General features: G+C 55.8%; 1 protein-coding gene across 14 annotated transcripts; it reads right to left on the reverse strand.

Annotated features, from left to right (window-relative positions):
- Positions 1-1446: 1446 nt before the first annotated feature.
- Positions 1447-26570, reverse strand: MAST3 (microtubule associated serine/threonine kinase 3; the record flags this gene model as incomplete). Of its 14 annotated transcripts, none has more annotated exons than XM_080928984.1 (28): positions 1447-3165; positions 3587-3768; positions 3845-3981; positions 4106-4228; positions 4423-4649; positions 4763-4975; positions 5160-5386; positions 6264-6400; positions 6559-6668; positions 6977-7099; positions 7329-7430; positions 7549-7714; positions 7797-7929; positions 8608-8746; positions 9012-9220; positions 9457-9542; positions 9921-9979; positions 10269-10401; positions 10476-10577; positions 10728-10937; positions 11275-11350; positions 11428-11585; positions 11766-11844; positions 12427-12496; positions 12575-12663; positions 18937-19026; positions 21459-21490; positions 26532-26570. In XM_080928984.1, 28 exons carry the CDS (start codon positions 26568-26570, stop codon positions 2642-2644), a joined length of 3975 nt encoding a protein of 1324 aa, XP_080785110.1. In that variant the 3' UTR covers positions 1447-2641. The 14 variants fall into 14 exon arrangements, with proteins under 14 accessions (XP_080785110.1, XP_080785102.1, XP_080785106.1 ...); XM_080928976.1 differs by having other exon boundaries at positions 11766-11883; positions 12427-12499; XM_080928980.1 differs by lacking the exon at positions 18937-19026.
- Positions 26571-26762: the final 192 nt, after the last annotated feature.

A 26762-nucleotide genomic window follows, 5' to 3' on the forward strand; every position in this document is an offset into this window, starting at 1 on the left:
CCCGAACAACTTCCGGAAGTTGCCGAAGCACGTCCTGTCCCACTGGACAGGTTAGGCAGCTGCACCCTCATTAGAGAGCTGCTCTTAGAAGTAATGGCAAGGAAGGCGCTGCCATGGCAACCTGGGCGTCCGGAAACAGCCGAAATGTCTCCGGCCCAACACGCGCGAGAATGCGGCTTATCGGAGTCCGGAAGCGAGATTGTTTCCGGAAATATCGACGGACGCCGGCAATTGGGGCCGTGGGGCTGCAAAGAGACCGAACCGGAGAGAATGAGAACCGGAAGTAACCCAGCTTGATTGGCTGGTTTCGGAGGGGTGTATTTATTTTAGCTCTGCTCAAACACCAGGGTAGGAAATTGGGACTAAGGGGTTCGACAAGAGTTTTCTGCTCTTGCATAGGATCCAGGTTCAGTAAATTACAGCCGCTTGTAACCCGACGCCATCTTCTGGTGTCTCTGGGACTTGCAGGCAAGTGGTAAACATACACATTAAATATTTAGGGAAAATATAGAAAGATGGGCTAATTGGAGAGTAATTGTTTTTTTTTTTTTTTTTTTTTTTTTTGAGACAGAGTCTTACTGTGTGTAGACCATGGTGAAATAAAAAATAAGTGCTATCACGCCAAGTTTTATGGGTTTTGGGGCTTTTTAAGATTTATGTGTGTTTTTCTTCCATGTACATCTGTGCGCCTTGCGTGTACCTGTTGTCTGTAGAAGTTAGAAGAGACATTGGATGCCCTGGAACTTGAATTACAGGTGTCTGTGAGCCACTATGTGGGTGCTGGGAATACAACCTGAGTCCTCTAGAAGAGCAGCCAGTGAGAGATGGCTCAGTGGTTAAGAGCACTGACTGCTCTTCCAGAGGTCCCGAGTTCAAATTTGAGCAACCACACGGTGGCTCACAACCATCTGTAATGAGACCTGATGCCCTTTTCTGGTGTGTCTGAAGACAGCTACAGTATGTGTGTATATGTGTGTGTGTGTGTATTTATTAAAAAAAAAAAAAGAGCAGCCAGTGCTTTTAATCGATTCATCCTTTGGCTTTATTATTTTTTGAGACAGGGTCTTATGAGCGAGCCCAGGCTGGACTTGAACTCATGATCCTTCTGCTTCAGTGCTCCTCCCACCCCCAATGTTGGGATTACAGGTGTATACTGCTTGGCTTGGAAACACTTTTTGCCCCATTGCTGTCTATTCAGGATCCCAGCCTGCTGGGTAGCTGGGCTTCAGCCTGGCCTGGATTAAGTGTTTAAACAAACCCCTATACAGCCTACAAAACTCACCTCATGATACTGAGCCAATAGTTGTTCCCTATCCCCAGTCACTCACAAATGCACACACCAGGATCAGATGTCATCATGGGGCTTTATTTGTTGCCAGCTCCAAGATGAGGGGATGGTTACTCATGCACAGCCTTGTCTCTTCCAGCAGAAGGTACTGGCTGGGAGTCAGGAAGGGTGCAGAGAGGGTCTGAGTGCCTGCAAATTCCCCTCATGGAGTGTGGAGAGCTGCATTGCTGGCAGCCTATTAGATGGCTGCTGTGTCACACAGCATTATGGGGACAGCCTGGGCTCCCCCATGGCCATGCTCACAGTAGGGTGGGAGATCCTGTCCTGAGCCAGGAATCTTACTGGGCCATTGTGGGCCAAGCCTCTGGACTAGGGACCTCAGCTGCTTGGGTCACACAAAGCTGGGGGGAATTCAGGCGTGCTCAGTGCACATAAGTATGCATGTCACTGGGGTTAATCCTTTAAACACAGCAACACAGGCACGGAACGGGAGAGACACTTCTCCAGAATTACACAGCATAGCTGGGGTTCACACTCGGCCCTCTGGCACTCAAGGGAGATCACATTATGGTCCCAGGCTCACCATGCTGGGCCTCACACATGGGACTCTGCACGTGGGCATTGGCCATGATGGTGCAGGGGGTTGGTGGTCAGGCATGGTCCTCACCTGGCTAGACAAGTGCTTTGTCCCATCCCTATAATGGATACTTTCCCACCTTGATGGCCCTTAGGTTTGTCAGTTACTTCCTGCAAGGTGTATGGGCTATTCTGCCTTAAACCAGAGCATTCCTCATCCCCCAAGTCCTGTGTTCCCACACTTCCCCTAAACTGGAGCACGCAGGATCACAGGCAGAGTAAGGAGTCCGAGGAGAGTCTTCAGAGTGTAGCCCTTCACTGAACTGGTGATCCTCCTGCTCGGGGTGCAGCTCCCGAATCCTATCCCGACTCAGCAGGGACCAGCTTTTGTGTGCCTTGAAGTAGGTTTTGGGTTGGGAATGGGATGGACACACACACACACACACACACATACTTGGAAAGGACGGGACAAACTAGAAAACACAGAAGTTGCCCAAAGTGCTTCACCTTGGCCCAGAGAACAGGGTCTGTAGGCTGCGCTCCAGGGGCCAAGGACCAGACGAGACCACCGAGTCCACCAGGGGACCAGCCTGGCTATTGCTTATAAAAAGTAATAAATTAGTCTTGAGGGCTTGCTGTTTACAAGTCACTGGTACCCCCATCCCAGCCCTTCCTGGGAGGGGAGCACCCTCCAGCCAAGACCTAGGCTGATGGCTGCACCCCGTCTTAGGTGACTTGGCAAAGACGATAGCTCAGGGAGGAACTGTAGCCAGGTGCTCAGTCTTTCCTGGTTGGTCCTGGGGTTCCAGGCGTGGCCTCTGCACCCTGTACCGCGATCTTCGGCACCGCACGAGGTGGCCCCGGCTCCTCATCGAAGCTCACCTCCTGCACTGCCTCCTGCTTCTTGAAGGAGTCCCGGCGCTCTGACAGATGCAGCCTCTTCATGACGACCAGCTCAGCCTCGGCCCCCCGGCCACGCCGGCCTCCGTCCCCATCCAGCCTCTCACTGGTGCCCAGGCCCAGCTTGTCGGCCGACTGGCCCCTACGCAGCCTAGGGGACCGTGCGGGTATGGGGATGTGCCCCGGAAGGGGCGATGGTGAGCGTGGCGGGGGTGTGGGCACTGGCGGGCAGGCCAGCGGAGACGGAGGGATGCTGCTTGTGGACTTGCGGCGGCCGCTCTTGTGACGCGGTGGCCCGAGCTTGGCTGCCAAGCCATGCAGTGAGCTGGGACGAGTGTGGCCAGTGGCTGGAGAAGCGGGGCTGCTGGAGCTTGGGGACACGTTGGGTGGGGAAGCTGTGTCTGTGGGCAACAGGAACTGGTCAGTGCCGCCCTCCAGTATTGCCACCCACAGGGAATCCCCTTGGCCTTGCTTAAATGAACTCTTACTCATCCATCCAAGCCAGGCCTCATTCAACCCCTCATCCCAAAAACCTCTGCCTCCTTTTAGTATAGCCTGATCCTTTCCCAGAGCTGTGTCTGACTCTTAAAAACAATGAACACCAAGCCATCCACTCAGCTCAAGCACACGCACAGCTCTGTACTGACTGCTATCACAGGTATACATATGTATTCCTTTTCCAGGCGGTTTCAGAAGGCCAGGCTGAAAAGACAAGGCTGGCCTGAAGTCATCGTTTTTCTGCCTCTGCCTCGTCTCTTAAGTTCTGGGACGAAGGGCACTAGCTACCGGGCAACCTGTGGCCCAGGCTGAGAGCCCACCCACCTGTGGGGACGTCAGGGGCAGGACTGCGGCAGGGTGTGGTGGGGCTAGGGGACAGGCTGTGAGTGGGTGATCCCGAGGGGCTCTCGCTGGAGGACAGAGAGTGCTGGAGGCCCGAGGAGAAGCTACGGCTGGTGTGGAGCACGGAAGATGGCTTCGAGATCCTCTTAAACAGAGACTTCCGCCTGGGGATACACATGGTAGCAGTGAGGAAGGCTGAGAAAGCCGGGGGTGCCGGGGCCTCCCTGTCTCTCTGCTCACCGGTCCTGGGTCTCACGCCTGCGGCTACGCTTGCTCCTTCGGGCCATGCGGCACTTGGCTAAGTTCTTCCGCGCAGGCCCCACCTTAATGGAGGTGTTCTCCAGGGCTGTGGTGCGCAGGGAGATCTTGTTGCCACTCTGAGGAAGAGACACCAGTCACCAGAGAGCTTTCTGGGGGACAACCTGACACTCAGCTCCCTCTGCCCTGGACCCCGGGATGCACAGTTGGCACATGCTCAGGCCAGGGGTCCCCGAGTCGCACCTTCAGCAGCAGCTCCACCACGTCCATGTGCACCAGGCCCAGAACCGACTCCCCATTGATGTGTGTGATGAGGTCCCCAGCACGCAGTCCTGCCTCCTGCGCAGGGCTCCCCTCCTCCACGCTCTGTGGACGGGGCCAGCACAGCTGGTCAGGTACGGCAGGCTACGCCCCCACAGACCCATGTGTAACCCCGGTAAGCCGCGGCATCAGTTTCCCTAGCTACGGAGCAAGGCAGGGCCCACTCAGGGATGAAGAGCACGCTGGTTCCCACGGCCAGGTCTCACAGTGAGGTTCCCGAGGGTTTCTCAAGGGCTCACCCAGACCACATGGTGCACCGTGTACACATCACTGTCGCCCATGTAGACACGGATGGCGCGCAGGCTGAAGCCGTACTTCTTGCCAGAGCTGTGAATGACGATGGGGGGCCGCAGGCTACCACACACTGGTGATGGGTCCCGGCTGGGCGAGGAGTCTCGGGAGGAGGGGTTGGAGGACAGCGAGCGGGGCGACAAGGGACTCATGAGGGGGCCTCCGCTGCCGTCGTCTGTGGAGGGTGGAGGGTTACTACGTGTGGGTCTCTATCCTTCTCCCAAACTCGGGCTCATAACCAGTTCTAGAGCACCCCACCACCCACCACAGGGAAAAGTGACAAATCACCTGCAGTGATGATGAGGGACAGGGCGGATACAGAAGCTGACTTGGGCACTCGACCCCCACTGCCACCAGGGGAGGCCCGGGGCTTCTCAGGGCCGGTGTCTCTTGAGCTTCCTAGGCGGCGGCCTCTGCCAGCATCCAGGGGCCGAGGAGTCGAGTGCCGGGCTCCTGTACTGTTACTTCGAAGGCGGGCATGGCTGAGGACAGCTGTGTCGGCTGAGGGGACAACTGGGGTGAGCTTGACACCTGTTCATCTCATTCCAGCCCCGCCACCGCTCCCCAGCTGTAAGAAGCTAGCAGGTTCAGGACATGTAAGGCCTGTCTACTCTCAGTTTGTGATCTCTGGAGAAACTTCTATTCCTGTTTCAACACCCCCACACTCAGCTTGAAGCCCACTTACCAGAAAGGTTGCAGGGCTTGGGTGTCACTGGAGTGGTCGGGGGTGGGGGGTCAGGCTCCCCCAGGATAAAGACAGGCTTCTTGGTGTCAGCAGGCCCTGAACTTGTTCCCTCATCTTCAGAGGAGAAGGCAAATTTAGGCATCACGTCCAAGCTGATAGTGCTTAGGAGAGACGGGCTGGGACCCCGATCAGTATGACAGGAGGAGGCAGGTGTCCAGGACCTCAGCCTGTTTGAGGGAGGAGACTGTCATTCAGCCACACCAGCTTGCGGAACTCACTCACTAATCAGTGGAGAGGGATTTTAATCCAGATACTTTGACTGAAATACCAACATGCCTTGGCACACTCCTATATCCCCTCTGGCTGGAAGCCAGTTTGAATCAGTGTGGAGAGGAGTTTGAGCCAGGACAGCTGAGTTGAACCAGCCAGAGGTCAGAAAGAGCTAGAAAGGGTGAGCTTATTCAACAGTAAGTCTCAGAGGCTGAAAAACATTCTAGGCCTAGGTAAGATTGTACAGAGGCAGGGCTGGAGAGATTGCTCAGTGGTTAGAGCACTGACTGCTCTTCCGGAGGTCCTGAGTTCAACTCCCAGCAACCACATGGTGGCTCACAACCATCTGTAATGGGATCCGATGCCCTCTCCTGCTGGGTCTGAAGGGAGCAACAGTGTACTCATGTACATAAAATAAACCTTAAAAAAAGAAAAAAGAAGACTGTACAGAGGCTAGAACTAGGCCTAGGTTAGTGGAGGGAGGCAAAATCCTCAGACACACAATTAAATCTAGCAAATAAAGGTTAAATGTACTGTTTACTAAAAGCCCAGTGTCTGGCTCCCACACTCCAGCCAACGTTGTTTCTATTGATCTGGAATGGAGGAGGGATGGGATTTGCTAGCCAAGCGCATTTGGGGTAGAAAAGGGTCATGGAGCCAAAGTCAAGCACTGTTATGGAGTACAACAGCCACTATGTCTTAAAGAGTACAAAGCCATAGGAGCAAGACTGTCAGGGACTGCCTACCTTTCACTCTTTTCTAGCGGGCCACTGGGAAGCTCCTTCTACATCAGACTTTGTAATCTGGTTCTCCCTGACCCTTCAGTCCACTTACCGGAGGTCAGTGCTCAGCCGGCGGCCAGTGTCCCTTTCACTGCTATGCTCCCAGCCCTCCTCCCGGTCCTCGCTGAAGCTTCTTTCAGCAAAGGTGGGGGTGGGCTGCACAGCCAGGAACTCAGAACTGCTGTAAACCTGTGAGGGTTTTTCTAATGTCAGTAATTGGGGGAATGGTGACAAAGGTGACCCCAGCACCTAGGAGGCTGCGACAGGAGACCCTGTCTCAGAACACAAGACTAAACAAAACACACAGGTAGACCGACTCAGGAGCATGTTGGCACTGGCCAGCCCACCTTGCTGAAGCGGTGGGAACAGGAGGAGAACTGGGGGATCTCCGTTGAGGATTCCTCGTCATTTGTCTCATCGTCCTCAGAGCCCAAGTGGCGGTACCGCTCCGAGCGAGCTGTGGGGGGAAGGGGGGCCATGGCAGCCAGGGACACCTAGAGGCCCAGGGCTGTGCAGCTCAGGTATGGGAGAATGTCCCAGCCAGCAGGAAAACCTGAGTCAGAACCTGCCAGGCATCTGGGAACAGACACAGCACAGTAGATCCCAACTCTCGTGGTCCCCACTGTGTCCCCAAAAGCTGGGTGGTCACAGAAGGAACTCATGCACTTACAAGGAGGTCTCTCAAGGCTGAGCTACTGTCCCATGTCACACAAGAGGAACAGACAGGAGGACCCCTAACATGCAGGGGGCAGGGGTGTCACTTACTATCAAAGTAGCTGGTGTCATCCTCAGCTTCAAGCTGCGGGACAAACTCTGCCTTGTGTCTCAAGAGTCCTGCCCAGTCCAGGGCCAGGAAGAAGGGGTGCTGTTTCACCTCATGGGTGCCTCCTGCAGACAGTCTGGCTGAGCTCTCCACTCCCCACCTCCCTTCCCACTGAATGGAGCCAGGGCAAACCCAGAAATGTGGTCAAAAAAAAAAAAAATGGGGAGACAAGACCCAACTACTTCCTTCAAAGTTTTATGCATACTAACTCCTACAGAGCTTTCAAAACCCCAGCTCCCTCCTCCACACACCCACGTAAACAGAGTCCTGAGTGGAGCTGCCCCACAGACTTACCAGTCCCCAGCCGGTCCATTGGGCTCTGACGCAGAAGCCTAGTAATGAGATCCTGAGCATCGGGGGGAAGGGCCTCATCTCCCTCTGGCCACATGATCTCATCTGAAGTTTGCGGTGGGAGGAGCAACAGGACACCCTTTCAAACACCGTCCCCCACACCCCACCATGCAGTAGTATTGTGGTCAGCCCATCTCCCAGTCCTAGACCCTTTAAGACTCACCACTGACAACCTGTCCGAACAGCTCCTCAGGTGTGTCCCCGAAGAAGGGCACACAGCCCACCAGGAACTCATACAAGATGATACCCATGGCCCACCAGTCTACCGGCTTCCCATAGCCCTGGCGGAAGATCACCTCCGGCGCGATGTACTCAGGTGTCCCACACACCTACACGGATGGGGAAGTGAGGACGGTCTGACCTGGGTGGAGTTGGGGGAGTGTTCAGTCTTGCCCCTGAGTTGGGTCCCACCTGCTTGTCCACGAACTCTCGGGCATCCTTCTCGATGTGACCTTCATACAGGTTGGTGGCCATGCTCATGAGTCCAATCTTGGACAGGCCGAAGTCCGTCAGCTTGATATGGCCGAGGGAGGTGATGAGCAGGCTGTGGGTGAGGCCAGGACCCTCAGGCTGGGTGGGAAGGCCAGAGCCAGCATAGTTGCCAGGATTGGCTCAAGTCCCCCTGTATATACTGTTTTTGTTTTGAGACCCCATCTCCCTAGGCAACCCATATCAGTAAACACATGCTTTAAAAAGAACTTTTTGCTCATGTGACCCAGGGTGGCCTCATACTCTCTAGGTGGTCAGGCTGGCCTTGAACTCCTGGACCCCTGCCTCAGTCTCCTGAATACCAGGGGTGTTCCACCATACCCCACTATGACCTTTTGTTATGCACCTTGCAAATACATCCACACCTTACAAAAAAGCCCCTCAAAGCTCACCTTCTGTATACATTGCTATTCATCAGCCCTCCTACTCTATGCCTGGGCTGCACAAAGAAGCACGTTTGTGACTACTGTGTGTGTGTGCCACTTCAGCTACACGGAAATGAAGTGCCCAGACAAACAGTCAAATATATCGGATGAGCTAAGTGCAAACAGCATCAGCTCTAAACGCGTCTCCAAAGGCACGTGGCGATCCTCGCTTCCGAGCCAGGTGGGGCTAGATGAGTTCCATGCTACTCATGCACAGAGTAGGTGCGCATGTGCACTTACCCGACCACTAACAGCAGGGTGCCACCCAGAGCCCCGCCCCCGGTCCCAGCCACGCCCAGGCCACTCACTTGTCAGGTTTGAGGTCTCGGTGCACGATGCCGTAGTTGTGCAGATACTCCAGAGCCAGCACTGTCTCCGCGAAGTACATTCGTGCCATGTCCACGGGCAGCGGGCCCATGTTTTTCAGGAGTGTGGCGCAGTCACCCCCTACACCAGGACTTGAGTTAGGTCCTGCTCATGTTGCTGAGGTCAGCAAGGGGTAGGGACCCTGTCTCAGGTTCTGCCCAGCAGGGTCTAGTTCTAAGCTGGAGCTCTGCACACAGCTAGTGCCTAACTGCATGATCCTTTCCTTGCACCTGCTGGAGCATGGCCACCATCCCAAGCGCTCCAGCGCCTGCACCCGTTCCTCTCTGGACCTCTTCAGCTGTGCCTAGGAGTGGGAAGGGGGGACGTGACAGCCTAAGGGCCGCACCTTCCACATATTCCATGACCATGCAGAGGTGGCGACGGGTTTCAAAAGAGCAGAACATGCCGACCACAAAGGGGTTCTCAGCGAAGGTGAGGATGTCACGCTCCACAAACACCTGTTGGATCTGGTTGCGCAGAATCAAGTTCTGCTTGTTGATCTTCTTGATCGCGAAGCGCTGTCGTGTGTCCCTGTGGCGCACCAGGTAGACGGCCCTGTACACAGGAAGGGGGCGCTGAGCAGCCAGCAGTCCACAGGAAGGGGGCGCTGAGCAGCCGCCAGTCCACAGGAAGGGGGCGCTGAGCAGCCGCCGGTCCACAGGAAGGGGGCGCTGAGCAGCCACCGGTCCACAGGAAGGGGGCGCTGAGCAGCCACCGGTCCACAGGAAGGGGGCGCTGAGCAGCCGCCAGTCCAAACCCCAAGCTGCACCCAGCAGAGACCCCAGACTCACCCATAAGCCCCGTTGCTAATGAGCTTGATGGTCTCGAAGTCGCTCTCACAGGGCTTCCTCCGAGACGGACCACCCAGGCCTCGGCTCTGCAAGTGGGCAGGTCAGGGTCTGTCCACTGCAAAGCTGTCCCCAAGTCTAAGCTGCTGTCTCACTGATGCTGCTCTTTCTCTTGGTCCAAACTTGTCAAACGAGTATGTACATTTCTCGGGTTTTTTTTTTTTTTTTTTTTTTCTTTTTTGAACAGAGCCTGCTTCCCAGCAAACTTCTACCTATCCTTCAAAACTCACTTTTTCAGTGCCCATTACAGCCCAGCCCAGACCCCGGATACTTCAATGATGGGGCCATCCCACTACAGCCATACCCCAAATCACACTTGTTTATTAAGCATATACTTCAGCAAACTCACACCCTAATCCAACCACCCAGGAAAGGGCAACATAGGACGACCTCAGCTTGCAACTCACCTCGGGGGACCCAGGAGCTGGAGGCTGGCCTTCATCAAGTTCATTCAGGGGCTGGATCTCTGCCAAAGAAAGAACGTTGGTTTTTGTTGTTGTTTTAACTTTTTGGACAGGATTCATTATGCAGCCCAGTAGCGAGAACTACAGTCTTCTAGGAAAGACATGCCTCAGAGCTTTAACTCTCCAAGTGTTCTGCCCCAGGAATTGGCAGACAACAGCCCCATAGTGACTCTCTGAGTATTACGGTGGTAGGGGGTCACTGTCTTAAAGCGGCAGAATGAGGCCGGGACTAGGAGGCAGAGGGAGCCTTGGGCCCCAATCCAGATCTTCCTTGTTCTGGGTGCCCCTCACCTTCCAGCGGGTCCTTGGCAAGGCCGAGCTGGCGGATGATGTAGCGGGGCAGATCGGTCTTCACGCCCTGGTCCTCGCGGGCCTGGCCCTCAGCGGCCTCCAGCAGATGGTAGAATTCTTCAGGGTCAAACTCCTGCGCAGGGGTGGTTGTGAGCCTGGAGCCCTCACCTGGTCCCCAGAACCTCAAGACCTCCGCCTGCGGCTTACCAGGCACTCGAGCAACCGCGCTGGCCTCGAGATGATGATGAGCAGCTTGCGGACCAGCTGCACGATGAAGCCCACCTCGGCGCTGTCGGACCGCTCATGAGCCTGTAAGCAGGTGCCCTTGACAAGGCCCGCCCACAGAAGAGGTCCCGCCCACCCCTGATAGGGAACAGTACAGCTCCCAAAAAGGTGTATCCCTTAATACACCCCACCCCCCTGTGGGCGTGGCCACGCGGCAGGCCCCGCCCCACGTACATCCTGCAGCAGTCGCTCCAGCTTGTCCTGCATCTCCAGGAAATAGCGGGAGGTGACCAGAGCCTCGCCCGACTTGGCCAGGCAGTCCCGCGCCAGCTCCACGATCTGGTGATGGATGAAGCCCAGGACACCGTCTGCCAGTGCCAGGCGGTCGCCAGGAGCAAATGCTGCCAGGAAGTCCTGCAGCCGGCCCTCCATCTGCGCCGTGGCCTGTGGGAGGGCAGAGGTCAGTGGCGGGAGGTGGGAGTGTTAATGACAGAAGTGGATCAGTCAGAGGACCAGCCAGCAGTCTGAGAGAAGGAGGTTCAGTTGGGGGCGGGGCTATGGTCAGACAGGCAGAGGGGGAGAGATAGGGACAGGGGTAACTGACAGAGGTGGAGCGGATCAGAGCTGGGGTGGCCTCAGCAGAGGGTCTGATTCTGGTGACCGGACGGGAACAGAGCCTTACTGGTGGGCGGGGTTCTGGTGAGTGACAGGGGCAGGGCCTGGGTAGTAGACCATGCTAGAAGAGGGTGGCAGCTGCAGGGCAGAGAGATCTGAAGCACACCTTGGGGAAGCGCTCCCGGTACACGTGGTTCATCATCACTATCTCGTTGTCGAAGGTTCCTGATGTGCGTCCAGGGCTGAAAGGGGTGATAGAGGAGGGTGAGGGTCACAGAGGAGGTCCTGGTGGGGTGGAGAGGTCCCAGCCCAAGTGTACCTGAGGCTGCGTGAGCGTGGGCGCAGGCGCGGAGAACGGCCTCCATCCTCGTCCACCACACTCTCTGAGCTGCGGAAGTGCTTGGACAGGAAGCGCAGCTCGTCTGCGGTGGGCTGGAAGGGGAGCTGGTGTAGCCGCTCCCGGGAGGATGAGCTTGACTGCGGCAAGGAGAAGGTCGGCATCATGCCCCAGAGCCAGCACCTCAGCATCCCGCAGGCCCACTGAGGCCCACTACAAGCCCTCCCAGCCTAGAGTGGGAGCCCCAGAAACCACAGCAGAGCATGTGTCTGCTCCGGTCCACCCCACCCCATTCCACCTGCCCATGCAGCTATCAGTACCGACACGGTGGAGCTGGGAGTGTTGGTGCCATAGCCCGAGGACGGGAGGGAAGCTAGTGACCATCTTCTGCCGTCAGCTCTGGAGAGGGACAAGGATAGATGTAAAGACAACTTGGCTCTGTGCTGGTGGGGACTTGCAGCAAGCTGTGTTGGCATATTCCCACTCTGCATCAAGGACCCTCCAGGCAGCCAGGTCCATTGCCTCCAGGAAGCCCTCCCTGATAAGGTGCAGCCCAAGCTTTGGCCAGTCAATAGTTGCTACTGGAAGATCCCAGTCCACAAACAACTCAGGGATATTCCAAGGGGGCAGGCTCCAGCCCCCTGCTCCCCCACACAGCCTTAGCTGCTCAGTCCTTGGTGGGATTGAAGGCCCTGGACGCACTGTATCGGTTTTGGTTAGTGAAGTGACGCGGCTGATAGCTGGTACTGATTTAGTCAGGCCGCAGCCCCTCCTCCTGCCCAGGACTCCAAGAGAGCTCTCTGTCACTGTCTCTGTCACCTTCTCTGTCACCGAGAGAGAGGTGGCTGTGGAGGGCAGAAGCTGCCGGAGAGACCACCACCAAACACCCAGGAAGGAAGGGGCCAAGGGAGGGGGACAAAAATCGGTGAGGGTCAGGTCTGGCTCTGCCAGGCTCAGTAGCCCTGTGCCGAGGCCACTCACCTCCGGGCAAAGGGGAAACTGATGGCTGCTGTAGCAGAAAAGTTCCGAGGACTGTCCAAGGGGCTGCTACCTGCTGAGAGGACATGGGAAACTGTCATGTTGGGTGGTGGCAGGACCCAGCCACCCACCTGGATCTCCCCCGGCTCACCAGTTGGGACAGAGAGTGGTGACAGAGGTCTGGAGAGAGTGGGTGAGGGCGTCCCCACCACTAGGCTCTTACGGTTACCGCTGCGGCAGCTGTGAAGGGGACAGCAGGGTTAGAAGGCAAACTTGAGGGACATGGGGATATGTACCCAGTTGGGAATGTACTATGGATGTATGCAAGTTGGCCTAGACCAACCACGATGTCCCTGTATTGGGACCCTTTAAGGGGTTTCTGTGACAGGATGGGAGTCACCCCTAGGCAAACATTCCTTCGTTTTGTTTTATTTTGACACAGTATTTCTCTGTGGAGACCTGGCTGTCCTGGGAATCACTCTGTAGACCAGGCTATCCTTGAACTCACAGAACCTGCCTCTGCCTCCCAAATGCTGGGATTAAAGGCGTGAACCACAACACTCAGCTCAAACATATCTTTTTATTCTTGAGACAGAGTCTCATATATTACAGGCTACCCTGGGACAGACTCAGAGGTGACTCTCGATGCCTGGTCTCCTGGGATGACACATGAGATACAACCTATTTCAAAGTCCCCTTTCCAACGTCATTACCACCATATGACACGGTGGGAGAAAACCCATCCAGCCTCGTGGAGACACTGGCAGGTAACTAGGACGTACTGACTTTCTCCTCCCCAGCCCCCAGCCCTTCATCTTACACCGTGGTGCCAGCCAGGCACACCCAGATGTCTGGTGAAGACAGAAGATGCCCAGAGGCCTCGGGGAAGCCAGCTCCACTCCCCCTCCCTGTCCATGAAGCTGCTGTTCCAACCTTCCCAAGATCCTGCCAACAAGCTAATGCTTTGGCCTGTGGTATCACACCCTTTAGTCCAAAGTCTCTGAATTGGGGGTCGGCATGGGCTTCATACAAACACATGTCCCTTTGGCCACTTGTCCTGATTCCCTAGCAAAGGTCTCTGGCCCCTTCTGCCCACCAGACCCTGAGCTTCGTCTCTAGCAGAGTTGAAATCTCTGGGATGCTGCCCTCCTCCCCAGCCCCCTTCAGTCACCCGGCAACGGCGGCTCTGACTGAAGACAAGGAGAGCAGCCCACACAGCCCTCCACCAACGCAGCTCTGCAGAAGTGTCAGGGAGGGAGCGACAGGCGGGGCCCTAAGGAGGCAGGGAGGGTTTTGGGCGATGGAGGGGCGCAGTTTGTAGGCCAAGACAGGTGGCGTCGCAGGCAGCAAAAAGCATAGGCAAGAGGGTGGTAGGTAGCTGGGCCCAGCCTCTTGGCTGGTGCCGGAGCCTCTGTTTCCTCTATCAGGACACCCAGAAGGTGCACAAAATCAATACACCCTGTGAGGCTGTCTATGGGGGCACCTATGCTCCCAGAACCTGCTTATAGGAGGCCACGCCCCCAGAGTCAGGAAAGTGACAGGTGTGGACACAGTACAAACCAACCTCGAGTTGGGGTACCCACCAACTGTGCTAGCTCTCCACACAGGGAAATCGGGGCTACAGCTACCGAGAGTGAGAAGAATTGTCCCCTAGGCTAAGGTGTGGGTGCAGAAGCGGAACCTAAAGGACTTCCTGTTGCCCCCTCTGCACACGACACACACTGGCAGCCACATCCTCTCCCTGCCTGGGCTGCCCCATGGTCCTGCAACGGTGGCCAATGAGATTGGCTGGTTCCTCTCCTTTATGCTTACAGGCAAAAACCTTGAAAACAACCACATTGAACACCTCAGAGAACCTGGATCATCCATCTCACTTGAGCACACACTAAATGCCAACTGCTTACACAGTTCCTTACTCTAAAAGGCTGGTAAGCCACGGGGGCACCGCACTATCTCAGGTCCAATCGAAGCTTTGGACTGAGCACTCAGGGTCCTTGCAACCCAGACTTTGCCTAACTATGCAAACCTAAATACAGAGAAAAACAAGCACAGAGAGGTTGAGGAACTGCCTAGGGTCACACAGCATGGTAAAAGCTACCCTCCAATTAAAGCCTGGGTCGACAGTTGAAGCACCACCTCTCTTGGCCTCTGTGCATTGAAGAGGACCTGGGCTGAGGAGAAGCCATGCAATGCTTTGGCTGCAGACCTGCCACCCACTCGTCAGCCTGGGCCATGAGTATTTGCATCTGCGCCAACGTTTCCGCTGAGTGCCCAGGACAGACTGCTTCATTCTTCCCAAACTCCCCGCTTTGCGCGGCCCGAGTCCCGAGTTCGAATTTCAGGCGTCCACACTAGACCCTGCGCCCCGAGCCGCCCCTACCTTTTGGAACGCTGAAGCAGCGCACCCTTGGCCAGGCGGCTGCGGTGTCCCGGGGCCGCCACCGCGGTCCAGTAGCTGGGGTCCGACATGGTGCCGCCCTCCGCCTGCCGGGGCCTCGGCCAGATCGGCCCGATTCGGCCTGAGCCCCGTGGAGCGGCCCAGTGGCCGCGGGCAACAAGGAGCGCGCGCCGTAGCAAGGAGGAAGCCCGGCTGGGAGCCCCGCCCAGTTATGGGGCGGAGCCTGAGGGGGCGTGGCGTCGTGATGGAGAAGGGGGGCGCGATGCGTTGCTACAGCGCTAGGCGGGGCGTTGCTAGGGTCCCCAACTAAGGAGCTTTTGTTGCTACCGCTCTGCCGGAAGCGCTTGGATGGAGCTCAGTGAGAACCCACCAATCGGTGCCCAGCGTTGCCCGGGCCTTGCGAGACAGCATGGGGCGTTGCTAGGACCCTGAGCAGCAGGGCGCGGCGTAGTGGACGTTGCTAGGGCTCTGGGACGAACGTGAGCGTTGCCAAGGCCCCTAGCAGCACAGGCAGAGCTTTGCTAGGGTTCTGCTCATAGGGGGCGGGGTTACCTGGCTGTTGCTAGGACTCTGGATAGCGAGGGAGGGACGTTGCTATAGACCTCAGCAACACAGGCAGGACGTTGCTAGAGCTCTAAGAACCAGGAGAGGCGCCCTGGGACGAGGGCGGAGCGTTGCTATGGACCTCAGCAGCCCTGACAAGGCTTTGCTAGGGTTCTGAGCATTGGGACGCCGGGTTACCTGGCCGTTGCTAGGGCTCTGCGCGGTGAGGGCGGAGCGTCGCTAGGGCTACATCAAGCGGGTGGGGCGTTACTTTGGTCTTACGGGCGGAGGAGGGAAGTTGCTAGGGCCAGCATAGCAGGGTGGGGTTTCGGCGGTGCTAGTGAAGGCTCTGACGGGTCTGCCCTCTGACTCGGAGTTGTCAGCCCTACCTGGCGCGCCCCTTTCCTTCCCATCTGTATAATGCCTGCGATGAACGCGGCGTGCATGGCCACGAAAGCCATTACCAAAGGCGATAAGTCACATACACTACAATCCAAAGGAATACATCCTCCCCCAGGTCCTAGGTAGCCAGTGAGAGTCATTTTGACAGCACCAGGCTCCCTGGGCTTTTAGACACTTTGCACCCGAGCCTTGCTCGGATTTAAAGGTCAGATCCCATATTTGGTATGAGCAGATAGCCGAGGAAACCGAGGCACAGGCGCCCGGGGTTTCCCCAACCCATTCTTCTCCAGTCACCCCAAGACTCTGACACGTTTTCTCCAGACTCTTTGCCACATCAGGCGTCCCCCGCGCTGCTGGCTGGAGCACAAACCCATATCCGGTCATTTACTCGCTTGATAAACATTTATTGAACACTTACAGTTTGCTTGCCTCTGGAACATCTAGAGGTGATTTCAGAGGTGGTAGTCTTTGATCTCAGATATGAAGAAAGATGAAGAATTTCAGAGTAATTTCAAAGAATGACTGATGTAGCTCTGCTGGCAGAATGCTTGCCTAATACGGAGGGCTCCACCCCAGACCAATCCACACTTGAAGATGGTGGCACACACCTGTTGTCACAGGACTTGAGGGGGACAGCTAGGAACTTAAGGCCAGCCTGGACACTACTTTTCTCTCAAGAAATGGGGGGAAAAGGCAGGCAGGCAACATAATGACTTTGACCCTGAGAAAGAAGAGAATCAGTCAGGGCTTGGGGAAAGGGTGTCACAGATGGGGAGGAGGGTGTCACAGAGCTAATCGCACAGGCTGCAGTAATTGAAAGTGAAACAAGGAGCCATGGGTGGCGTTAGAGCTCCCCCATGTCTGTCCTTTGAGAGGCTGGGGTAGAGGTTTGAGCTCCAGTGAGGAGCTGAACAAACGCTGAAGAGCACACTATGGTAAGACCTAGAGAAAGCGAGTGGCTAGAGCCCAAGGACAGGCTCCACAGCGGCCTCGTGTGACAAAGAGGATCATGTTGGCTATTGTGTCAGGTCTGAGTGCTGACTAAAGGCTCAGAGTCTTTGGTGACCCAAATGGCCTTGGGCTTCATACACCTCCAGGAAGAGCCACCCACCACCGCTATGCCTGGGAACACACCTCCACAACACACCTGATACACAGCTGTTCCCTTACCCCCAAACACCCAGCAATGCCCAGGAAGCCCAGATGACCTATTTCCCCCGCTCTGGAGAACTGGGCTATGTTGACTATTGATGCTTCCAAGTGGTGTACACAGGGCTCCCTGCTCTCTGCTGAGGGCGTCTGGATGAAACCTTCTTGGGACAGGGGTCATAAAGTCACAGTGACTGGCTCTGGGTCTGGCTTTGTCTCTCTGCTGCTGCTTAAATGGCAAGGCCCTAAGTGTGTCTTACTCTGGTCAACCCTTCCTGTCACCTCTTCCCATCTTCTAAATGGCTGGACCACAGTCCCAGCCCCATAGTGGGCACAGCTTAGGTAAATCTACATTTCCTCTGTGCCTGGCCTCCAGGGCCCTGGACAGTCTGTGGCCTGTAGAGCCAAGTTGAGATGGCTTTTGGCCCTAAAGGACAACAGAGCCCCTCTACCTGCTTTCTATTTATCCATTTCAAAGCATCAAATAAGTACCTGCTGCATACTGGGCCATGCCCTGAGCATACAGTGTGAACAGAGACTCAGGCCAAGCCTTTTAGAGCCTCTCAAAGTTGTGAAAGAAATAAACAGTCAATAATGGCGCAGAAAGATGTTCTCACTCAGCACGATGTGCTCCTCCCAGCAACACTGGGGTTTGCTTGCATTCTGTAGCATGCATCTTAGAATGATGTGTGCAAAGGCGTGGGGGGGGGGGGCTTGTGAGTTGCACAAGATCTGGGACCATAAGGATTATGGGACACACAGGGACCTTTTTCCTATAGTATGCAGATCAAAGGGGCTCTTTCATACTGAGGTATAAATGGTTGCCAGACAAATTGCAGTCTTTTCAGCACTGGGGAGTAAATGTGAGGCTCTGTGGCTGCAGGCGAAGTGGCTCTGCTGCCCTCTGGTGGTGACTGTCGCTGCCTGGTAGGCTGGGCTCCAGTCCCCAACAGTGCCTCCATTTCGTCCAGGTATAGCCTGTTCAGTCACACGCAATTGGTTCCTTCCCTTTCCTCTCACCTGCCCTCCCCTGGGTTGGAACCAAGGATTTAGAAATGTATTCGACCTCATGCTGCCTTCTAGGGTGCCCCTGGGTCTCCTCCACCCATTCCTGAGGAAATGTGGCAACAGCAGTGCCTACCTCCCACGAGACAACCAGTTCCAGACAGACCTGCTTTCCTCCACATGTCCTAGTCCCCACAAGACCATATTCCCCTCGAAAGGTTGCCTCAGGACCTTTGCACACTCAGTCCTACCTGCCTGTGCTAACCTTCACCTAGCTCTGTCCATGGCTCCAACCTCCCCAGGGGGTCAGCATTTGAACAGCATCACTCATTTGGCCACCCCCTCCAGCCAAGGGAGACTCCGAGAAGGGAGATGTTTGTCATTCTTGTTCACAACTATGTACTCTTTACTTGGCACACTGGTTTGCTGAGTGGATGAAGGTAATCCATTTGGAATTCAGTGTGGACTCCACGGCATTTTGTCTTTCCCATTCAAAGTCTACAGAATATTTCATACTTATTCATACTAAGGTGTAAATGACTCCCAGGTAAGTCAAGACTCTTGACTTGCACATGGGCAAGCCTCTGAAACCTGCCCCAGAGTCACAGAGGGTGGTGCTGACTCTCAGTAGGGTGTGGTGGCCAAGCTGGCCCCTAGACTTAGGGAATTATAGCAGGCTTCTCTCTGAGCCTCATTTCCCTCAGTAGGAAAGATGACCAGAGCAGAAATGGCTATTTTCAGTCTGGTGCAGCCCGTTGAGTTTGTGGGACCGCAGGGAGAGTTTCTGGCCAATCCGCGAGGTCACCAACCGGCAGGGCCCTGGGAATCCAGCACCTGTCTCAAGAAGTCCTTGGGCTCAAGTTCTGACCTGGCCTGGGACACCTGTCCAGCTCCAGCCTGCAGCTGGGTGTTCCCGCGGGTTGAGGAGCCAAGGAGGGGGTGACACTGAGGCCTGGGGCGTCCAGGGGGTGTGAAAGGCCCGGGTGAGGGTGCGAGTGCAGGGCGGCGCCACTCACCTCCAGGGCTGCAGGCCCAGCGATGGACTGCACGGGCTGCACGGGCTGCCGGGGCTCAACAGGCATGGGCTCTGGCTACTCGGCGACAGACTGCAAGACAGAGGCGGGCGGTGACCCCGCAGCGACCCGGCGTGACCCCCGCGGCTTCCCAGGGGTCGAACCGCGGTGCTCGGGCCTCGGTACTCACTCGAGCGTCAGCGCGGGGATCATTAATTTCTCTCTGCGGGACTTCATGGCGGCACCGCGGGAACCGACGCCCGGTGGTGCTGGGCGCGAGCAGAGGCTCTGGGACTATGGACAGAGGGACGCGCGCACCGGCTGATGACAGGGGCGGGGCCTCGGGGAGTGGCTACGGGTCATGGGGCGTGGCCAAGAGCCGGACAGAAGGTGGACCGAGGGGCAGGGCCAAAGGATATCGGGAGGGGCTACAGGGTGCGGGGTGGAGCTATGAGGTGTGAGTGGAGTTGCCAGGGGGGCTAGAGGTGAGGAGCCGGGCTTCTGGGGAGGTCCTGAGTGAGAAAAGTAGGCGTGGATTCCGGTGTATAGACTAGGTTATAGAATAAGGGGCGGAGCTATGGAAGGTAGGGCGAGGCTTGGGGGAGGGAGGAGACTATGAAGAGGACCTGGCCTTGTACAACTGAGCCCGACACGGCTGGTGGGGTGGGGCCTCACAAAGTATACCGTGGGTTGGGCGCTCGGAAGCAATTTGCAGGACCCTAGTCGCGCGGGGATGGGGGTGGTAGGCGGGGCCTCTGAGTGTGTGTGGCCTCTGGACTGGCTCTTGAGCTTGTCAGTGAGCCGTACCTCTTAAGAACTGTGGTGGAAGGCGGGGACAGAGGCGGAGCCTTGCGCGGTGAGGCGGGGCTCAGGAGCGTGCGCGCTCGGCTTGGAAACCTGCGCGCAATCCTGGGGGGCTGCAGTCTGACCCTCCTTTACCAGTTTCTGGGACACTTAAGCCGCCCGGCCACGCGCCGGAAGGGAAGGAGACCTGGGTTTTGTGACTGAAATCTCCCATTCGAGATCGCATTGTCATGTCCCCTCTCATCGTTGCGCCCCCACAGATCTGGTCCCTGACAGCCCGGGATTGAGTCACGTACAGCAAGAGTGGCAGAACTGGCAGCTCCCAGGGGACTCTGGTCCTGACTTTACCCTCGAGGTCGGTGCACTGTGCTCCTCCCGCCCCAGGTCCCTCACAGCGCACTCGGGACAAAGTCCGGCCCCGCCCCAGCCGTAGTGCACAAGACTTTGAGGCAATTGAGACCCTGTTCTCAGAACCTGCGTTTCTTCCTCTACCTCCCCAGCCCCTTTCCACTGCCAAGGCGGGTCCCACTCCTGGTCCCTCTGGTCCCACACTGACCGCCTTGCCGACATCCTGCCCTACCTGCCGCTGGTCCTCTCAAAGACCAAACCTCACCTCCTCCAAATGACCCCCGGCGCCTTTCTCTTTCTGTTTAATTTCCCCTGAGCACACACTTTTCACGTTTTGTGTCCCCACTAAGAACGGGGAGTCAGAGGGGTTGAACCATCTCTTTCCCCTGTTTCTCTCACCGGCATGCCCCAGCACTTCATAGGTGCTCAAAAACTGCCTCCAACCGAGGCATGCACAACTTACAAAGATGGGGCGTCTCGGGAGCGAACAGGAGGCAAACCCCTCCCCCAGTCTTTGTTTATCCATCTGTAAACCCAGGACGCACCGAACAAAATGTTCTTTGAGCTCCAGAGCTCCCCAGATGATGGCAGCCTCACGGATTCTGTTGGCAGACGCCAAAAGGAAGCGAGTCTCTGTCATGCAAGCCCATATTTCATAACCACCACTCCCCGTGCTGAGAACCAAATCTTTTTCTACATTTATTTATTTAGTGAAAGATCTGTGTCTTCACACATACGGAGGTCTGAAGACAACTTTGGGGGCTGCCTGTGTATCCAGAGCGTGACAGCAATTGCCTTTACGCACTGAGCCACCTCTCAAGCCAACGGCCTTCGAATCTCTGGGCAAGCCTTCTACACTGGGGACACAGGCATGACACACCAAACTATGCTTTAACTGGATTCCAAGATGGGAAGTGTTTTTTTTTTTTTTTAGCTGTATTTATTTATATGAACATAAGTACACTGTAGCTGTCTTAAGACACACCAGAAGAAGACATCAGATTTCATTCCAGATGGTTGTGAGCCACCATGTGGTTGCTGGGAATTGAACTCAGGACCTCTGGAAGAGCAGCAAGTGCTCTAACCACTGAGCCATCTCTCCAGCCCTGGGAAGTGTTCTTTGGAAGAGAGATGCTGGGGTGAGGCTCAGTGGTTAAAGCCATTGCTGCTCATGATGAGGCTCAGAGTTCAGGTTCAGAGAACCCATGACAGCAGCCCACCTGTAACACCAGCCTTGGAAGGCAGACACAGGGGATCTCCAGAGCAAGCTGCTGAGTTCTGGGTTTGATTGAGATACCCTGCCTCGAAGGATCGTGCGAATGGAAAAAGGAGACAATGTTGCCATTGTATTAATCATTGAATAAATCACTCACCCGCGCCCCCGACGTGGAAGACTCAGCTCCTTCTGAAATGAGACAAAGAAAGTGGGGGTCAACCTAGGAAGTGTTCCACCCACTGTACCCCAACACCAGCCTCCCATGACCCTATCAAGGCCTCTTTCCTGCTTATCCGCTGCCTCAGGTTCCTCATACCAACTGTGGTCTTCCATGATGTTCAGTAGCCTGGTCCTTACTCTCACCTACAGTGCTCCCAAGCTGCCTGACCGTGCTTGTGGGGTCAGGGTTTGAATACATATGTAATTGGGGCTCAGTGGGAAAGGGAGCTTGCTGCTAAGCCTGACTACCTGAGTTCAATCCCCAGGACCCACATGATAGAAGGAGGGAAACAACCCCTGCAAGTGGTTGAGGGTGTGTGCTTACACACAAGATTAATGAATAAATGTAATAAAAATAGTGAGAGGAAAATAAATGGAGGTAGGTACAGTGGTTCAGACCTGTCTTTGTGGCGTTGGTAAACTGAGGCAGGAACATCTCATTCCAGCCTGGGCTATGGATTGAGACTTGTCACAAGTAACAATACACAACAGACACATACATTCTGTGCTAGGATTAGTGGGACACACCTGTCACCTCAGCACCTCAATTAGTTCTCCAGTTCTCTAGTCCAGGGTGAGGACACTTTTAGATTTCCCCTCTGAGAACTCAGAAGAAAATTGGTTTGTACCAACTCTGGCTGTCTATCCTATATATAAGAAGAAAGAAACCCCTTTCCTTGGGCTCCACTGCCACCCCAGAGTCCATCTGAACACGTGATTGTGGAAGACTCGTGTTGCCTGTGTGCCTGTGTGCACACACATATGTGTCATGGCACATGTGACAACTTGTATCTATTTCAGTGTAGGATCCCAGGGAGAGACACAGTCACCAGCTTCCTGGCAGGGGGCTAGACAGGCTCTCTCTATGTAGCCCAGGGTGGCTGGCAACTCATGGTGATTCTCCTGCCTCAGCTTCTCAGCTGTTGATGACAGGCTCGCACCACCACCTGCTTCTTCAGGGAGATCTTCCCCCCCCCCTTAATTTTGAGAAAGCTGTGTTAGTATCTCATAACCCCAGATCCCTAGGAAGGCCTTGTCTCAGTTTCTGCACCTGCGATGTGGACTTAGCATCAGGAAAGCTGTGTTAATGACCAGGGCACATTACTTTTGGCTGCTGTGGCTCTAGCTACTGTTCAGCCCAGCAACAAATTAAACAGAATCGACTATGTTGTGTCTCATTGACTGTACAGGCTTGGAAACTGAGGCACAGAGACAGAACAGGAGAGTTGGGGAATAGACTCTCCATACGCCCCCAGCGCAACAAACGCACTCATTGGGGCGGCCACTTTGGGGACACAGACTATTTTTACAATGGTGGGTTCCAGACTACCCACAGTTCTGGCGGGTGTTTGTCATGGCAACCAGTGGCGTCATCTGTCCCTGCAGCCAATTGGAGTGGGGCGGAACTGCCGAGCACTGGACACTTGGCTGGCAAAGGGGGAAGAGATGGATCCCTGCTGTGCTCGGATTTTTTTTTTTTTTAATCCCTGGGGTCTTCTACTCATGGGGCGTGGGGTGTTTTTACACCAGCTCCCTCCCCACACACACACACTACCATGGCAGAATGAAACAGAATTTGAGCTCCTGGGATCACCATCCTGGTCGTTTTTTTTGATGGTCGTGGGGATCTGGCGGTGCTGCTGTGTAGAGTTCACCAACTGGCCTAACCTCTCTGTGCCTTAGTTAACTGGTTTAAAAAGCATCAGGTTCTATAGGATCCAGCGCCGGTGAAGTTTAAACGCGTTCTCAAGATACAAAAGGACTCCAGGCGGCAGGGGGTGGGGGGGGGGTGCCAGGCCCGGAAAGCTCCCCGGAAGTGGGCCCGCGACGTCCCCGCGCCATCTGCTTCCGCGGCCTCCTCTACAGCTGCTCCTGTGGCGACTCCCACACGGACGCCCAGCTACTGGCTGTTGTTATTTTTCTTAGGGCTTCTCGCTGCGGCGCAAGCTCCTGTCTCCGCTTGCAGTGCTGGGATCACAGGCCTTGGCCCTCTGGCACTGCTGTTTTGTTGTAGAGACAGTTGGTGTCTCCTCCCTCCTTCTCTTTCTCTCTCCGACCCCGCCCCCCGCCCGCCCCCCGCCACCCCCCACCCCAGGCTAGCCTTGAACTCCTGATCCTCCTGTCTCCACTTCCTGAATGATTGATGGAGGTGTAGTTTATGCATGCTAGGCAAGCACTAAAGTACAAGCGCACTATTGAGCCATAAGCGCTCTGCCCACTGTGGTTACCCTTTAAATGCTGTGTATAGGGATTCTCCATGGACTGGGGTCCTGTACCCCAGGATTCATCACCAGCCTAGAGATCACCCAATTTGGAGGAACTGGACGTCGTGGTGGAGCCTCACTCTAGAGGGACTTGGGCACCCAGGCACAGGAGCCTGAGGCAAAGCCGCACGGGGTGGCATGCCAGGGTGGAAGTGGGCGGTCCAGTTTATAGGAAGACTGGATGGCTCCACAAGTGGCTGTGCTGTGGACACCCTTGGAAGTTATCTGCCCAATGGGGATTTGGTTTTTGTTTATTAAACACGGCCTCACTCTGCAGCCCCAATAGGCCTCAGAACTTAAAGGAATCCTCCTGCCTCCGTTTCCCAACTCCAACTCGAAGGTTCCCTGGAGGAGGTGTGTGTGGGGTAGGGTACACTCATTTCCAAAGGGACCATTCTGCAGCATGAGCACACCGCCTGCCTTCCAGCTACGCTAGAGGCTGGAGTGGGCTAGCCTGGCCTACACAAGTTAGTAGCAGCGCTGCAGGCACACACAGCCTGGGGCCCCATCCCCTGAGCCCCGGCCTGATGTAGCTCAGGAGAAGACAAGATGATTAGGAGTTGGAGGCCAACGGTGGCTACCAGAGGTGCTTCCCCCGGCACTTAGGAGTGGAGCCTAGAGCTGCAGCATCAGGCTCCAAGCATTCCCATTGGCTGTCACAGGTAGCTTGGCCTCTGACTGGCTGAGCCTCTCACCTATTAAGCGAGCCAGAGAGCACTCAATGGGCATAGCCTGGGCGAACTGTTGGACAGAAAAGGGCCTGAAGGTTGCCAGCGCCCAGCTGTTCTTACATTTAGAGGGTGCTGCCTTGCAGTCCGAGCTATCTCCGAGCTGTGTGTGTAACCCAGGCTGCAACATGCGGTTACAGTCATGGGCCAGGCCGGCTCTAGAATAGGACTTTTATTCCAGTGTCCTCAGAACCCTGGTCTCCAGTCACCAGGTCTTCCCCTGCCTCAGCACCTACCCCGCTCCGGATTACAGACTACCTTGGCATCGAGGAGACAGGGTTTTTCCATACAGACAAGGCTGTCCTGGAATTCACTCTATAGCTCAGGCTGGCCTTGAACTCAAGAGCTCCACTTGCCTCTACCTCTGAGTCCAGAGTGTAAAAGCATCGGCCACCATCACCAGGCTTATTTTTCTTTATTCATTTACTTGTGTGTTTGTTGACTAGTGTGTGCCCACGTGCCTCAGTGCATGTGTGGATCTCAGAGGATAAATTGTGGAAATCGATTCTCTCCCTCCACCATGTTGATTCTGGAGATCAGACTCTGGATGTGAGACTTAGTGCGAACGCCTTTACCTTAGAGCCCTCTTGCTAGCCCCCAAAATTTAGCTTCTTCAAAAGCTCACCATATCTTTCGCACCCAGCTCCAAATGAGAAATGTTTTGTTTTGTTTTGTTTTTCTGGATGATTTTGTTGTTTAGGAGCCTAGACTGACTTGGAACTCCTCGACCCTCCTGCCTCAGACCCAGTGCTGAGATTAAAGGCGTGCCTGGGATTAAAGGCGAGCGCTTCTACTTCTGCCTACTGGCTTTAGTTTCCTTTACAAACAATACCCAGCTATGGCCTCCGGGCCTTTGCACCTGCTGAGCCCGCCGCTCCCGTCCTCCCTGCATCCAACCGACAGCCGCCTGACTCTGAGAACCGCTATACTTCTCCAGGACTCAGTTTCCCCGTGTGTAACGTGGGACTTGTCATCTGAAAATATTTACCACCCATGTGGAACAGGTCCCGCTTGTTGACGTCAGCCGCGCCCCCATTCACTCACCCGGAGGCGGTGTCTCTATTTTAAGAGGCTGAGGGCGGGCTCGCATCTAACTGGGGCCCCGGCGACACCCGCCGCACGCCAGTCCCTCCCCCACTCCCGCCTTTCCGCCAGGGTCTCCGCTCCGCGGCTTCCTCGGGGAGGGGGATCCCCCCCACTGTCCCTGTCCAAGCAGCTTTACTTAATCTTCACTTCCCCAATTTCCTCGGCCCTGCGCCCGCCTCCCGCAGCCGGTGCCACCCTGCGCGGTCAGCTCTAAGCCAGCAGAGGTTTCGCACCCAGTAGATACAGGGCAGGGTAGCTACGGGATCCCCGGGGCAAAGCTGCTGGACGTTTAGGTGTGCGGTCCCAGTCTTGGAACGAAGCAGGCAAACCTCTATGAGTTTTGCAGATGTTACAGAGGGAGAAACTGAGATCCAGAGAAGTCAGAGGCGTCTCCTTCAGAGCCCCACAACCCGGGAGTGCCCTGGACTTGCATTTTGCTCTTCCTACACCCACTTTCTTACTTTCCGGAGGCACAGCGTTAAATCGAGAAACTGAGGCTCGGAGAAACCACCACTATCACACACCCTGCAGGTCTTTCGCGGTCACACAGGTCTGTGTTCCTGCAGAATCTTAGCCGGGCAGTCTCTGGCGGCTTCCTTAGCTGAGAGCCTCATCTTTGGAAAGGACCGGAGACAGGGGACTGACTAGCTGCTAGAGGTTGCTGGGTTGTGTCCACTTCAGCGGCTGCACACACTGGAGCTCCGCGCCCTCTGGCCAGTGTGGTGCGGGGACCCTCGAGTTCCTTCTCCCCCATGACAGAGCACAGCCTCAGTTTCCAGTTTCCCCATCTGACAGAGATCACCTCCCTTCCTATCGTGCGCAAAACCGTTCTGAACAGCAGGTGGGCAGAGGCGCAATTTGACGCTTCCCGCCTTCCTCACTCCCTGCCTCAGTTTCCCTCCCCGGAAGGTTTTGTCCGCGTTCCCACCTCACCTGGAGCCCACGGCGCCGCAGGAGACTCGGCTCGTCCATCGCTGAGTGTCCCCGCAACCGGCCCCGCCCACGGTCCCGCCCCAGTCCCTCGGCCCCGCCCCCTAGCACCATTGGTCCTGTGGGTCAGCTGACGCCCGGCCGGCCCCGCCCCTCAGGCCCGGAGCTTTTCACGACTTTGCCAGCGGAGGCGCCAAGAGGAACTGAGAGAGTTGAGGTCACACAGCAGGATGG

This window comes from Micromys minutus (assembly GCF_963924665.1).
Source record: "Micromys minutus genome assembly, chromosome: 14".
Classification (NCBI taxonomy): Eukaryota; Metazoa; Chordata; class Mammalia; order Rodentia; family Muridae; genus Micromys; species Micromys minutus.